Genomic DNA, 15,504 nt, shown 5'->3' on the forward strand with positions numbered 1-15,504 from the left:
TATTCTTCATCCACTTTTCTTTGGGTTCTGGGGACTGAGCTCAGGTTGCCAAGCTTGTGTGACAAGCGCCTTTATCTGCTGAGCCAACTTCTGGCCCCAGCCCTGACTTTGAGCTGGTTATTGTCTCTGTCACTTCGTGGGTCACATGTAGGACTGAAGAGGATACCCTGATCACAGTTGGAGTCTCTACATCAAAGGCTACAGAGCTTAGATGAGCCTAAGACCCAGGTTTGTAATTTCTTCGGATGGCCGACTTCTTTGGGAATTAGATGAAAGTTGTAGGCTGTATGCTCTGTAGGTAAATGCATGCACTTCATGTATATGAGTGTATTCAGCTCTAGCCTGCCTTAGCCTAGTTGCTTCACTTTGGGAGAACTTTGACTTGCTAGGTCCTGGGGCAGGTTAGTGAGAGACAGCACACATTTCTGACTTTGTGGTCAGGTGTCTGTGCTGTGGCAATCTGAGTTCAGGTTGAGAGTGGCAGGCAGCATAGGTTCAGGGCTGCTAGGTGTCCTGGGTATGTGAGAGATGCCCTGTTGCCTTGACTCTGTGAGCAATGGCATTTGCCAACACTCTGCAGAACTCTGTCACACATTGTTCCATGTGACCCTTCCTTTAGCCCTCTGAAGCATGCAACAAAGGTACTTTTACTTCCTCTGGCAGAGGGACAAACAGGCCTGGAGCAGTTACAGAGCCTGACTGATGTCCTCTGCCTATGGTACCTGGGTTTTCCTGGTGTCTCGTGGTTTTTGTGACACATAATGATTAGGAAGTCTTAGTTCCTCCAAATTTGTCTACGCCCTTAGATCTGAAAGTAGAGACATAGAGATTATGGTTTTACTCTTTCAGTCTGCTTGTTTCTTCTGACTTCCAAAGTTTTCCTAAGTAATTATGAGTCACCATGATTAAAGGTATGTATGACAGAGTTCCTTTTTCAAGAACTTTCAAGAAGACAATAAATCAGTGTGAAGAAAGAATAACAGTGGCTATGTTTTTAGCTCAATTCTATTCCAGGCATTGTTCTGATTTTTTTTTTAAATAGGGTTTCTCGCCGGGTGGTGGTGGCGCACACCTTTAATCCCAGCACCCGGGAGGCAGAGGCAGGCGGATCTCTGTGAGTTCGAGGCTGGGCTGGACCGACAGCCTCCAAAACAATACAGAGAAACCCTGTCTCGTAAAAACCAAAAAAATAAATAAAAAAATAAATAAAATTGGGTTTCTCTGTGTGGTCCCAGCTATCCTCTATAGAACTCACTCTGTAGACCAGGCTGGTCTCAAACTCAGAGATCCGCTTGCCTCTGCCTCCCAAGTGCTGGGATTAAAAGTGTGTGCCATCACTGTCCAGCTGTTCCTAACATTCTATATGTGTGCGTGCATATGTGCACATGCATGCCCTTTCTTCCCATCAACTACGAGGCAAATTCTGTTACTGTTCATTTTCACTTGAGGCATTGAAAGCCTGGAGGTATCCTGTAGCTAGTTCGGATCGCATAGCTGCTTAGTTTCATCACTAGGGATTCTGACGCAGAATTCTGGGCCTGGAGCCCACACTTGTCATCCCCTGATGCTCACCAGGTCAGGGAGGTGGAGGGAACGCCTGAGAGCAGAGTATCTCTCTGATCAGCATCTGCTGCAGTGCCTTAAACTTCACCTGCAGTCTCCCATACGAGCTGACTGTGGAAGGCGCTTGCAGATGCTGTCTGAGCTGACTCACACAGAGCCCCCGGGGAGGGAGGGCTTCTGCTCCCTCTCTGTTTCAGATGGGGACACTGAGGCTCTGGGAGACGTGGCTCCTGAAGGTCACCTTCCACTTGCCCTAAGAATTTAAAGTTTTCCACCAAGCCTGAAAACGCGAGTTTGATCCGTGAGAGGCACATGAGAACTCCCAAAGTTGTCCCAGTGTGCACCATGGTGTCTTTGTGCCTCCCTCATACACACAAATAAGTAATAACAATGTAATAGCAATCTGCAGTTGGGTGTGCAAACCCTGGCCCATGCTTGCCTTGAAGTTCTCCTCTCACTAGAGCAAATGAAGGCTCCTGGGGTTTGCTGTCAGGTTACCCACTCTCCCACATGCTAGTAAGTTGGTACCCAAGGAGTTAATTGGTATATGTTAACTCTTTCTAGCCTCTTCTTCTTCTTTTTTTTTTTTTTTGGTTTTTTATTATATTTCTCTGTGTTACTTTGTAGACCAGGCTGGCTTCAAACTCAACAGAGATCCGCCAGCCTCTACCTCTCGAGTGCTGGGACTAAAGGTGTGCGCCACCACCATTGGGATTTCTGGCCTGTTCTTACTTAAAGCCCAAGCAATGCAGGGCTTATCTGTCACTCTTGGATTCATGCCTTCCCCTGGCTTCTCACTGATTGGGGATAAAGGCAAGACCTGCTGTGGCTAGGGCCCTAGAGATCCCTCAGTCACCTGCTTCCTTCCTTACCACCTGCCCTAGGCTGGTTACCTCTTGGCCATTCAGCCAACTTTTTGCCGCCTCAAGGCCTTAGTGATGTTTTATCCATGTGCACAACTTACTTTTTCTTTGTACTTGGGTCAGCTCTGCTTATCCTTTAGCTCTCCACTAAAGGATCTCATCTACATTCAGTCCTCCTGGCCAGTGGTTCTCACCTTCCTAATGCTGTGCCCCAATAATAGGGTTCTTCATGCTGTACTGACCCCCAACCATAAAATCATTTTCATTGGTACTTCATAACTGTAGTTTTGCTGTTATGAATTTTAATGTAAATATCTGATATACAGGGTGATATACGACCCTTGTAAAAGGGTCATTTGATCCCTAAGGGGTTGTGACCTTCAGGTTGATAACTGCTGCTCTAGGAACTACTGACCCAAGAACACAGTTTCAGATAGGCAGGATGGGTAGGTTTATGAGATCTGTTTCACAGTGTGGTAAACATAATAAACAATAATATATATGTATACATTAAATCTGCTAAAAGAATCGATTTTAATGTTCTGATCATTAAAAATATAAGTATCTAAGGTGACAAATATGTTCATTTACTTGATATAATTATTTTACTAAATATCAAAACACTGTACTGTACGCCATAAATATATACAACCTCAGGGGTGAGGGGATACCTCAGTGGGTTAGTTGCCTGCTGCACAAGCATGTGGAGCTTGCATCTCCAGCAGCCACACAAAAACTTGGGCACAGTGTTGCGTGTCTGCTCTCCCAGCACTGGGAAGGCAGGGACAGAGGAGCTCAGTGAACAGCTACTTGGACTAAGTCTGTGAGCTGCAGTTTAGCAAGAGAATCAAAGCTAAGTGGAGAGCAATAGTGGAGGATACCCAATAAAGTGGAGGTAAAAATCGCTTCCACCCCACACTTATGTGAATACATGCATGCCCACAACACCACACAAACACATGAAAAGATAAACATGTACGAATGTAAAATTAAAAAAAAAAAGGAAGCTGGAGAGGTGCCACAGCAGTCAAGAGCACAAGCTGTTTTTCCAGAGGATCCAGGTTCAGTTCCTAGCATCCACATGGCAATTCCCAACTGCCTGTAACTCTGGTTTCAGGGAAACTGATGCCATCTTCTGGCCTATGCAGGCACCAGGTATGTACATGGTACACAGACATACATGTAGGTAAATACCCATACACATAAAATAAAAATAAGTAAAATCTTCAAGAAAAAAGTTTAATGTTAGTTCTCCCAGTTACTCTCTATATAGGACTCATCTTCCACATTGTATTTGCATTGGATAAACTTAATGTCTGCTTCTTGGACTAGACACCATGGAAATGAAGCTTTGATGTTTTAATCACTGCTCAGCCCTTACTGCAGAACATGGCACACAGATGGAGCTGAGCCTCATTGAGTTTGGTATACTTTGTGCCAGGAAAAGTCCAGCTGCTCCGTGGATGATGAGACGCAGCAGAAGGGCTGGGGTTACAGCCTCCTTGTGAGGTGGACTCTCAGTATGTGTAGGCCCTAGGTCCTGTCCCCACACCACATCCAAAAACAGTAGAGAATAACTGGCCTTAAACTCACTGTGTAGCCAAGGATGACTCTGAATCTCTGATCGTCTTGCCATTGCAAGTGATGGGTAATACCACTATACTAACTACCATTCCCAGTTTCTGTAGTGCTGGAATTTGAACCTGGGGCCTCATGCGTACTAGACAGCTACTCTGTCAACTGACCTATGTTTCTAGCTAGTTAGGTGCCTTGAAGAATTAGTTTTCTTGGACATATTGTCTGGAAAGATGCTGGTTTAAAATACATGTGATGATTTTCTTTTTAAAACCTTTCAGGCAAGCGTTTTGCCTCTGGATCTGCTGACAAGAGCATCATTATCTGGACCTCAAAACTGGAAGGCATTCTGAAGTACACGTAAGTGACACCATGTGTGACACTATCACAGTTTAACCCAGACAGCGTGACTTGCTTGAGGCATGGTCTCCCTCTGTGAGTCAAACCTCAAACTTACACCCTCCCTGCCTCAGTCTCAGGCAGCTGGGTTTACAGGTGTCCCCACCAGCCACACCTGACTTTACTCTGACTACTGTTCACTGTGGCCACAGCCTCGTGGAAATTGTGTACAGAGAGCTCTCCTCCCCAAGATGAACTTGAATTCAGCATGGGGTTGGGTGGGTAGTGAACGATCACTAACTAGCTTAGCCAGCACTGAGCTGTGTTTCATGTGATGTGTTTCAGCTAATCAGACAGCGTAGATCACTCCCCTCTCACCCAGCCTGTCCTCTTCAGTGTCTGCTTCCAGGAATGACTTTGCATCTACCCAGTGTCAAAAGCTAGAAACCATTGTGCTCTAAGCTTCCTGCTGCTTAGGGGCTGTGCTCAAATCTCTCCCTTTCCTAGCCAGCCTCCTCCCCCATCCTACAGGTCTCAGGCGCAGCTGTCCATGCTGCTAGCCCTCTCCTTCCCCTCCAGACTCAGAAGGGCCTGTCCTGAGCATTTCTTACAGTGTGGTCTTCCATATTCTGATCATTGATTGATGCCACCCATTGACCTGTGGGCTCTGGAAGGTAGACACTACCTCTGCTTTTGCATGCTTGTATTTCTGGCACCTATCCTGGCCCACAGTAAGTACTTGACAAGAAACGTTTGTTATTTTAAGTCATAAAGAAGTATCCCAAACATAAACTGTCATTGCCACCAGGTGATGTGTACATTAACACTGTTGTGCAATCAAACTTTGGCAAGTAAAGTCTTCAGAACCCTTTATCTTGCTGAACTTAAACCCAGTGCTTAACACCTTCCACTCTGCCCATCTCAGCCCTGGCAGCTGTCATTCTCTTCTCTGACTCTGGGAGTCTATCTCCTCTAGACACCTCATATAAGTGGGATCATATAGCATTTGGCGTTTCGTGATTGACTTATTTCATTAATGTCTTCATGGCCCAAGACTTCTTTAGGGCTGAGTAATGCTCTGTCGTGTGTCTGTATCCCATTTGGATAATACCTAACAGTTGATGGACACTTGGGTTGTTTCCACCTGGTACTACTGTGAACGATGCTGCTCTGAACACAACGGGCAGGGTTTTAGCTGAACAGTGAGTCAGGTCATGCGTACAGTGTTACCAGAAAATGAAGGACTGGAAGTGGGACTGAGATGCCCTGGAGTGCACCTGGCCTTCACTGTCTTCACCACACTCTACCCTGTACTTCTGGGCCACCAGCAGTGGTCAATTAGAGCCACAAGTGAAACATGCTGTCTGCACCTGGCACTAAGCTGCTTCTCTGTGTCTTTACCTCAGCAGTCCACTGGAGGTGTCAGGAGGAGAGCCCTGGAGGGGGAGGAGCTTCGGTTGGGTGGGTGCAGGGAGGGTGGGAATTGGTGGTGAGGACAGTCCTGTGAAGGAGCTCCTGAGCTGGCTGTTGGCTCCTCAGAGAGGGGCTTGCAGTGTGTCACCAGAGGCTTCAATCTTGTTTCTTTTCTTTTTAAATCTATTTATTTTTAATTTATTTTATGTATATGGATATTTTACCTACAGAGGCTAGAAGAGGGCATCAAATGCTTTGGAATTGGAGTTACAGACAGCTGTGAGCTGTCATGTGGGTGCTGGGAATTGAACCCAGGTCCTCTGGAAGAGCAGTCAGTGCTCTTACCTGCTAAGCCATCCCTCCAGCCCTTTCAAGCCTGCTTTGGATCTCCAGTTGTGGCACAGAGACGTTTGTGGTTTGCTATGGAATAACCTTCAGCTCTTCCCCTTCCAGGCACAATGACTCTATACAGTGTGTCTCCTACAACCCTGTTACCCACCAGCTGGCATCCTGTTCCTCCAGTGACTTTGGTAAGTTTCAATTCCCAGCACCCCTAGTGGAGAATACTGAGACTCACACAGACCCTGCTGACCTGTCCTGAGAGAGAGAGGCCTCTTCTCCATCTCCAGCAGCTGAGGGGAGGTTCATAGTTAGACTTTAAATTTACAGATGATGACCCTGAGGGTGGTAAGACATCTGAGACAGATGAGCAGTAGGGTCGTAGGGAGAAAATGGGGTGATGGACAGGAGGACACAGAAGACTCTAACTTGCCCCAGCAGGGACTGTGTCTGTCCCCACGTTGGTGTTCACCATATCCACGTATATGGGGTTCACCCTTTCAGCTGTGCTGCCGACACTCAGTGTGTCCTTATCCTGTCTCTGTGATGCTGACACTCAGTGTGTCCTTATCCTGTCTCTGTGATGCTGACACTCAGTGTGTCCTTATCCTGTCTCTGTGATGCTGACACTCAGTGTGTCCTTATCCTGTCTCTCTGTGGTAGTGGCTGTGCTTTATGAGGACAGTAGGCCTTTGTCCCCCATAGATGCCATCACAGGGCTGGCATGTGCTGGGACAGGAGGTGGCAGTGATGTGTCTATGAATGGAGGAGGGAGGCTTCTGGATCATGAAACATTGCTGCTGGCTCCTGGCTCCATGCCAGGGGACCCACAGGACAGCCACCAGGTTAGGAGTCCAGAGACCTAAGCCTTCTCAGTGCCTCTGTGTCCTTATCCAACAGGGATGTGTTCCTACCTTGTCTGCCCCACTCGTACAGTTCTAGCTTGCAAAGAAAATGCAACACAGCACAGTTTATCAGTAGTAGAAGCACTGCCATTTGCTTAAAAAATTTAGCTTGCCAGGCAGTGATGGCACATGTCTTTAATCCCAGTGCTTGGGAGGCAGAGGCAGGCGGATCTCTGTGAGTTCAAAGCCATCCTGGTCTACAAGAGCAGGTTCCAAAGCTACACAGGGAATCTCTGTCTCAAAAAACCAAAATAAATAAATAAATAAATAAATAAATAAATAAATAAATAAGCTTCTCCTCTTGTGGGCCACTGATATGTGCTTATTTTGGAAGAGTTAAAATATCCCTGCTTTCAAGCTTGTGGAACAAGGAAGGTAGGATTTGTAAAAATGCCTTAAGTAAAAATAGTTGGGCCGGGCGGTGGTGGCGCACGCCTTTAATCCCAGCACTTGGGAGGCAGAGGCAGGCGGGATCTCTGTGAGTTCGAGGCCAGGCTGGACCGACAGCCTCCAAAACAATACAGAGAAACCTTGTCTCGTAAAAAAAAAAAAAAAAAAAAAAAAAAGTTGGGCTGGGGAGATGGCTCAGTGGTAAAGTCCTTGCAGCATGAGGACCAGCATTCAGATCCCATGTACCCATATACAAGCCAGCTGTGGTGGCTTCTGTTTGTAACTCCAGCTCTGGGGGCAAGACCACCAGATCCCAGGGGCTTGCTGGACAGACAGTCTAGCCAAAATGGAGAGCGCTAGGTTCAGTGAGGGACCCTGTCTGAAAATAGAGTGATAGGGGAAAACATCTCAAGGTCAGTTTCTGCTTCCCAGGACAAGCATCCCTGCACACAAACGTCACTATACATACACGTGCAGCAGTACCCACAGAATGTTTACAGTGTGTGGGGCACTGTGCTGATGGTGTACAATGGATTTTTTAGAAAGAGAATTCCTATGGTTTCAGAACCATTTAAAAAAGTTGTGAGTTCTGTGCCAACTCCTGAGGTCAATTGTTTCACTTATTCCTACTCTCCTGGTGAAGGAGAAAACACAGGGGCTCAATGTAGTTCTAGGGTACTGGCAGTTACTTAGCTAACACTGGAGGAGTAGGGTTGAGGCCAGGCTGGGCAACTATGTGCAGGGCTTGAGGGAGACTAGAAAAGAGGGGTTCCTGCAGCTGAAGCCATGAGCATTTACAGTGAAGCACAAATAACATACACAGGTGGGGTGGAAATGCTTGAAAGAAGGGAGGAGAAGATGCATTCACAAAACCTTGCTCAGCTCCAGGGACTGTAGGGACTCTTGTGACTGACACTGCAGGGAATGAAGACAAGACACAGACATAAAACTGGTCTGGTGAACTGCAGCATCCTGGAAGCCCAGGATGTTTATAGAGTTGAACATAGAGGAAGGGTTATTGCTTGCAGCTGAGTCAAGGAGGCAGGGTTATCACAGATTAATGCAGAGGCAGGGTTATCACAGATTAATGCAGAGGCAGGGTTATCACAGATTAATGCAGAGGCAGGGTTTTCACAGATAAATACAGAGGCAGGGTTTTCACAGATAAATATGGAGGTAGGGTTATATACAGCTGAATCGAGGAGACAGGTTTAGCTGCTCTTGGTCAGAGCAGTTTCTGTAGGGAGCAATCTTCAGGCCAAAGGTATCTTGGGAGAAAGCTATGCTGAACCTTTTCTGAATATATTGTCAACATCTACACATGGACCAGAAAGGGAAGGCTTTGCCATTTCCCTCAGTTTCACCTCCAAGGAGAAGGCTTTGCCGTTCCTCTGGGCCTGAGGCTATGGAGTCCTTGACATGCTGTGCCTGTGTCATCCACACACATTTACTCAGGACTTTACTCACTCAGAACTTCCTCTGCTTTCTACACGTGCACCTGGCTATGGAAACTTACATGTGCACTGTATTTCATGTGGCTGTACTTCACAGCTCAGCCAGAGTAGAGTTTGCCTTTGCTGTATGTTGTTTGAGGATTGGAGGGAGCAAGCCTAAGTTTATGTGCATGCACAGTACACAGCTCAGATAGTCATGTGCAGTGGCAGAGGCCTAGAAAGTGGACTCTCCAAAAAGCTTGTCATGGCTTAACTTATTTTACCATGACATTTTCAAACCAAATTCGTTTTGTCGTCCTCCCCCATTCGTCCCTATCCCCGCTCCCTCCATGATGGGATAGATGGGCTGGAGCCTTCTTTTTACCCTCATGTCATGACCATTCCCATCCTCCAAATCTCTTGCTCCTTTGCGTGGTTTCCCAGTAATTGCATTGTGTACACCCATTATCACACCCCTTGTTTACAAATATTAAAAGTTAGGCATGAGAACACATGCTATTTGTCTTTCTGGGACTGGGTCAGCTCACTTAATGGGAAACTTCACAGCTGCATTCTTTCACATTCCATTTTCTTAACTTGTTATTGTCTGTCAGTCTGTCTGCCTGTCTGTCTGTCTGTCTTTTGGTTTAGAAGCAAGGTTTCTCTGTGTAGCCCTGACTGTCCTGGACCAGACTGGCTTTGAATTCACAGAGATCTGCTGTGAATCTGAGTACTGGGTACTGAGATCAAAGGTGTGTGCCACTACCGCCTGGCTTAACTCACTATTTTAATTCCGAGTTGTTCTCTGACTGTCATGCCCTAGCTATGAGCAGCTAAGTTGTCCTTTTCTTTGAGATTTAAATCCTGGAGAAGTTGGCTAGAACTTCAGCATCTACCTTTTTAAAACAATAATCTCCAGTACTGCAAAGATAGTGTTCTTCACCCAGTTTTCCTAGTGGATGCATTTGGGCAGCTGTTGGGCAATGCGGGAGCCAGTGGTTCTGTCATTTCATCATGTGTGGCAGTGTACTGCCACTGCAATACAGGACCCCATTCCCATACCAATGCTTGCCATCCACCGTCCCTGCCACCTGGTGTCTGAATTCCGGTAGCTGTAGATCTGTTCTCCAGCTGTGTGATTGTCATTAAGTGTGTTGTACTCATGGACTTAGATTGTACTGACTTTTGGAAGTTGGCTTTCCCCACCTTAACTCAGTGTAAGACTCCAGTTTTGTATGAATGAATAGTTGATTTCTCTCTGTTGCTGAATAGTCTTGTTGTCTTTTCTTTTGCCTGATTCTGAAGGGCTGTGGTCTCCTGAGCAGAAGTCTGTCTCCAAGCACAAATCCAGCAGCAAGATCACCTGCTGCAGGTAAGCTAGGGGTGCTCTGATGTCAGGCTCGTGCTCCTTTCCCTCCCCAACAGACCCACACAAGCCACTGATTTCACACTGTAGAGAAAGTGTGTCAGCTAGTTGGTATAGACTTCTGTGTTTCCCTTTTTCTTTTTCTCTTGTCTCCTTGATGGGAACCTTCACTTGGTGAGCTGGCATGGGCTTCTTTATCAGTGAAGTCAGGCAGGAGCCTCTGACTTTGGTGCTAGATCCAGACCAGAGTCTGGTCTCGTGTCTGACAGGCCTGTGACCTTGGGAAAGTTACTAAGTCTGTCTGAGCTGGAGCCTTTGGGCCAATGGTAATAACAACACCATTGCTTAGAATGCTCATAAACACCACAGCACAACACCAGGCCTAGACACTGAAACTGAGCCGCTTCTGGGCGCACTCTGGGATTCAGCATGTTGAGTGACATGTCAAGCCCTGTTCTAGGGCTAAAAAGACACAAGACAATGTGTTTACTGGGAACCCCTGAATTGGGAGGAGGTTGAAATGCAAAGCAGAAGATGGGGGCTGGTCTGGAGTGCAGGGGCAGGCTGTCATGGAGATGTGTGCAGAGAGCCAGGGGATAGATACCCTCTAAAATAAATGCCACTGCCTTAAGGTCTCATTGAGTCCAGATGTGAGTGGCAGTCCAAGCTGGTGTCTAATTCTATGCTGGGAGTGAGCAGGAGTGATGAGACCGAGTCTGGCTGCTGCAGCAGCCTTCCACTGAGCTTTCCTGCTTTAGTGTCTCTGACCTTTCCGTCTCCCATGCTCTTCATGGTTGTATGTGCAGCTGGACAAACGATGGTCAGTACCTGGCTCTGGGGATGTCCAATGGGGTCATCAGCATACGGAACAAAAATGGCGAAGAGAAAGTGAAGATTGAGCGGCCAGGGGGTTCCCTCTCCCCAATCTGGTCCATCTGCTGGAATCCTTCAAGGTACCCATGGCTGTCTTTCTCCTGGCTGGCACTGTTAGAAGGGCTTTCTCAGCCTCTAAGCTCCTTTTCTCTTCTTGACATCTTTGTAGTTTAAAGTCCTCTCTCCCCACTTGCCTGGTCTTTTGGAGCCTGTTCCTTATAAATGAAGTTTTAAAAGAGCCTATATTGAGTTTTGGAATGAATCCCAGAGATTTAGCTAAGCAGATGAACTATCTAGACCAGCAGAGGGAGAGAGAGAGGGTGGGAGGGAGGGAGAGAGAGAAGAGAGCGAAGCTTCTTCAGGAGCTAATAGTTGTGATCTCCACGTGCCTCTTTTCTTGCTGCATGGCTCTTCCTCCATGTCTCAGAATATGCACCCACCCACCTGTTACACTATTAACAGAACAGCGCTTTCGTGAGTGCTTTTCTAATTTTCCTTGTGAAGAAGTAAAAATTAACCCTACAAATACCCCTAAAGCCTAAAGATCTGCAGACAGTTGGCACCTACCTGCTCAAACCATGCACACACTTTACTTTTATGTCCATGTGACTTTGAGGGTGGACTAAAAGCTTTCCTGGCTCTTCGTAATCCTATAATATTTATTAAACCTATCCCCAGGGAGTTCTCTGAGGGTAAATTAAAGGACTCAATTGTTTACTGTCACAATGTTATTTTACAGGTGGGCGCCCTTTTGATTTAGGAGGCTGTTTAATTCCGTTGCATTTCTTACAACAGGTTATTATAATTCTTCCTGAATGATTCTGTCCAGCAGAGGCCCTCCATGTGTATATAATGCCTTCAAAGGCCATTAGCCTACCCCAGAGTTCCTGCTGTTTGATTTTGTGGCCACAGATGACTTTGTGGCTTCAGGCTACCATTTTTAATTCATGAGAAGCAGGATGCCCAGTGTACCTGGTGGCTGTCCTCTTCCGGGCAAGGTCCAGGGGCTCCTTGGCAGGTTTTGAAATTATGGCTATAGTGTAGTCCTAGGCAATGTGATTGTGAACATCCGCTTACTGTCTACAGCCGATGGGAGAATATCTGGATGAGCAGAGAGAACGAGGATGCTGAGGATGTCATTGTCAACAGATATTTTCAGGAAATCCCTTCCATTCTGAAGTCAACAGTGTACAGTAGTCAGGGTAGTGAGGCAGAGGAGGAAGAGCAAGAGGAAGAGGACGACAGTCCCAGGGACGGCAACTCGTGAGTGTGTCCCACAGAGTGAGGACCCTCCTCGGGAGGGCCCAGGCCCCCACACAGACCTGCCAAAGCAGATGCTGCCGAGAAGCCCCTTGGCCAAGGGCATCGAGCAGGGGCCAGGGGATTGTTGGTGTGCCCCACACTGACAAGGGAAGCTCCCCCTGAGAAGCATGTGTGGGTGGCAGCTAGTGCAATCCTCTGAGAAAGGAGGAGACTGGGTCATGCAGAGGAGGACACACCTCTGTAAACGGCCATCCATGTGTGACTGTCATAACCTTGCCTGCTTATTAACCTCCAAGTGAGCCCTTGCCAGTAGCAGTAGACGTTGTCTGAAGCCTGATTTACAATGCCCGCATAGGACTACCATTCACCTGATACTTTTTGTTACTAGATGTGTTTTCTTGGCCTATTCCCACACTTCTTCACCTTGCATTGGCTAGGGTGTATCAAAGGGGAAGCAAGGCCTTTGGTTTCACCCTCTCCCATACCTGCAGTCCTGGCTGCTGGGCAGTCTCCTCTCCGTTGAGATGGCCTGAAAGGGAAATCCTCGCAGGTAGAGTAGGGAAAAGCTGAGGCAGCCAGGATGTTGTAATTGGGCAATCATGTCCCAGCCTGGAACCCTCCTCACTGCAGCCCTGACACCTAAGATTCATTAGAGGAATCCAGGTTTGTGGGGTGGGAAGTGGGACAAAGGAAGGAGGAAGGGTGGCCCCTTTTTATTATTTAACATGGGTGCTTTGGTAGAGCCCCACTGCCCATCACTGTGGGTGGTTGGGTTGGAAACTCCTAGTCTAGTATCTAGCAGCTGAGTCAAACCCAGCACCACACGTGGCCTCTCCCCTGGGTGGCTAGGGTTTGGACTTCAGCATCAGTCATCACAGTTCTTCTACAAAGCCTTCTGCCAGCATCCTCTCTACTTTCTCCCCTTTTTCTTAATTCTGAATTAGTGTCTATGGCATTTACCTCCCTGCTACCCCTGGCTGGGTTTTACAGGCCATGCTTCAGAGCATGCTTATGTGGCTAGTGGTGCTGCCAGGTGACTGTCAGACCCTGGCCAGACTCAGCCACCTGGGGAGGCTTAAGGTCCAGCATTGATGCTGGGAAGCCTCTCTGTCTACATTCTGAGTGGTCGGCTTCCTATCTGAGTCTCTGAAGCCTTTCTCCTGGGTTTTGGTTCTGAAGTTCCATCCCAAGGCCTGTGTTACATTGGCAGTTTTTGGTCTTCAAAAATTAAAAAAGTTGGTCATCTTCATTCAGATGCCATTCCACCTTTTCAAGAACCTTAACTGCATGAGAACTTGGGTGTGAGTGCCATTCTTCCTCTGCAGGAAGACTGAGCAATTTCCCATCTCCTAGAATAGTGTAGCCTCCTCACTATAAGCTCTATCTCCTGGCGGCTGCTCCCTACATTTTACACATGAGAAGAAGGTACACTTAGATGTGCAGCCATGCTCATCCTTCAAGTTGCTTCCCAGGGACTCTGATATGAGGGACTTACCTTAGCTGCTGTAGGCATGTCCTAGTCTGTGCCATTCATGGCTAGGAGTCAATGCAATACCAGATCCCAGGAGGGCCAACCCTGTCTCTGCTTTAGTCTTGGGACTGACTGATGCTTGGCCTGATTGTAACACTGGCCCCAGTATGGCTGTGTAGCATTTGGCTCCCTGACAGCCTGGCCAGGACTTTCTTTTTCCTGTTGTTTGTTAAGCCCCTAGCCACACTCATCAGCAGGCCGTGCCCCCTTATAACCTCTTTTGTCTTGTGTTGATTAGAGAGGAACATAATGACATCCTGGCTGTAGCTGACTGGGGACAGAAACTTTCCTTCTACCAGCTGAGTGGAAAACAGGTATGTACACTGTGCGCCCATTACCCATGTGAGCTGTAGCACACTCCGATAGTGGGCACACATGGCCACTGTTAGCAAATGCAGAGTGAACGTTTGCAGCAGCTCCAGGTCCTGGCCAGTCCTTGTCTTCTCTTCTTCAACTCTTGAACCCAGTGAGGAGAGACTTTAATCCATACGTTTAGAAATGGGGAGACCAAGACCAGAGCAGTAGGCACCACACAGTTGGGAGATGGTGGAGCCTGGGATTGAGACCCAGATTAGGCCAATTTACTAGTTCTTTGACCATTTCCAAAATGCAGTTAAGAGGACATGGCCAGTGACATGCTTCTTTCAACTAGGTCCCACCCCTCCAACTTTACCCCCTTCTCCATAATGCCATTGCCTGGGAACCAAGCCTTTGACACAGAATTTCTGAGAGGTTTAAGGTCCAAATCATGAAGCTGCAGTAACGCCAACTTGTTGGGGACAGTGAAATTATTTTCTTGGTTTTGAAGTGTCTTTTCAACTCTGGTGTGAACTAGGATTAAGTATAGGACAATGATTGATAAACAAAGCCCAACTTTTTGTCAGGCTTGGTAACGTTTGTGTCATTTTGATATTTAGGCATCTGTAGTGCTTGGTGAGGCCCTGGCTTAGTCGCCTCACCTGTGAGTCACGTGCGTGGGGAGCTGAAGGTTTCCAGAGAGTGAGCAGAGCTTGTGTGCAGAAGGGGCTTCCTTCTGACCTTCCTTTCTGCACCATCCCACCTCACTGTCCAGCTCTCAGATGCTGTGCCCACCCACAAGGGAGCTTACAGGCCAGCGCTCGGAAAAGCTTGCCTGAAGCTGCCTCTCTTGCCTAGTTCCTGCCTGCTTTGGGCACCCACCCCTGCTTTAGTTGGTCCTTGTAGTTGTTCCTGAGCTGTGGTCATTGCTTTCAAGAGGAAGTCCTAAGCCCCAGCCCCAGCCCACAGCTGTCAGTCCTCAGTGTCATGACAGGTGCCAAAGTTTTCTCGTTAGACTTTGTAGCATTGGGAGGTAGGAGGGAAGCTTTCGGTTGTTAGGCATTTGAATTTCCTAAAAAGGAAAGGAAAAGTGAACATGCTAAATTTATAGTTGTAGTTTAAATTAGTTGAAGGGAATTAACTAAGTTGAAATTGGAGTTGACTTTTTCAGTGGCTTTATATGTTCAAAATTGCATTCATTAAACTGTCAGCATCAATTGATAGTTCACTTTTTACTAGATTTACAAATAGGAAAACATTTGTAAGTTGACCCTAAACCTTAAAGCAAGATCCAGGTTTTTAGAGTTGTTTTCCTTAAGTTGAATAAAGAATAAAGGGCAGTATTTTCAAGTGA

The 15,504-nt window shown here is 47.1% G+C and overlaps 1 protein-coding gene across 7 annotated transcripts in view; it reads left to right on the plus strand.

Moving 5' to 3' along the window:
- Ift122 (intraflagellar transport 122) overlaps positions 1–15,504 on the plus strand; it is a 69,768-nt gene that overhangs the window by 13,851 nt on the left and 40,413 nt on the right. For 5 of the 7 annotated variants that reach the window (XM_040739268.1, XM_040739269.1, XM_040739270.1 and 2 more), the window contains exons 4-9: positions 4,283–4,361; positions 6,207–6,283; positions 10,126–10,192; positions 10,993–11,139; positions 12,146–12,322; positions 14,092–14,167. In XM_040739268.1, coding sequence (XP_040595202.1) covers positions 4,283–4,361; positions 6,207–6,283; positions 10,126–10,192; positions 10,993–11,139; positions 12,146–12,322; positions 14,092–14,167 — 623 coding nt within the window. The remainder of the gene's footprint in view (positions 1–4,282; positions 4,362–6,206; positions 6,284–10,125; positions 10,193–10,992; positions 11,140–12,145; positions 12,323–14,091; positions 14,168–15,504) is intronic. The other 2 variants (XM_005066102.4, XM_005066103.4) reach the window with 1 other exon arrangement.

This window comes from Mesocricetus auratus, unplaced genomic scaffold (assembly GCF_017639785.1).
Source record: "Mesocricetus auratus isolate SY011 unplaced genomic scaffold, BCM_Maur_2.0 Super-Scaffold_100676, whole genome shotgun sequence".
Classification (NCBI taxonomy): domain Eukaryota; kingdom Metazoa; phylum Chordata; class Mammalia; order Rodentia; family Cricetidae; genus Mesocricetus; species Mesocricetus auratus.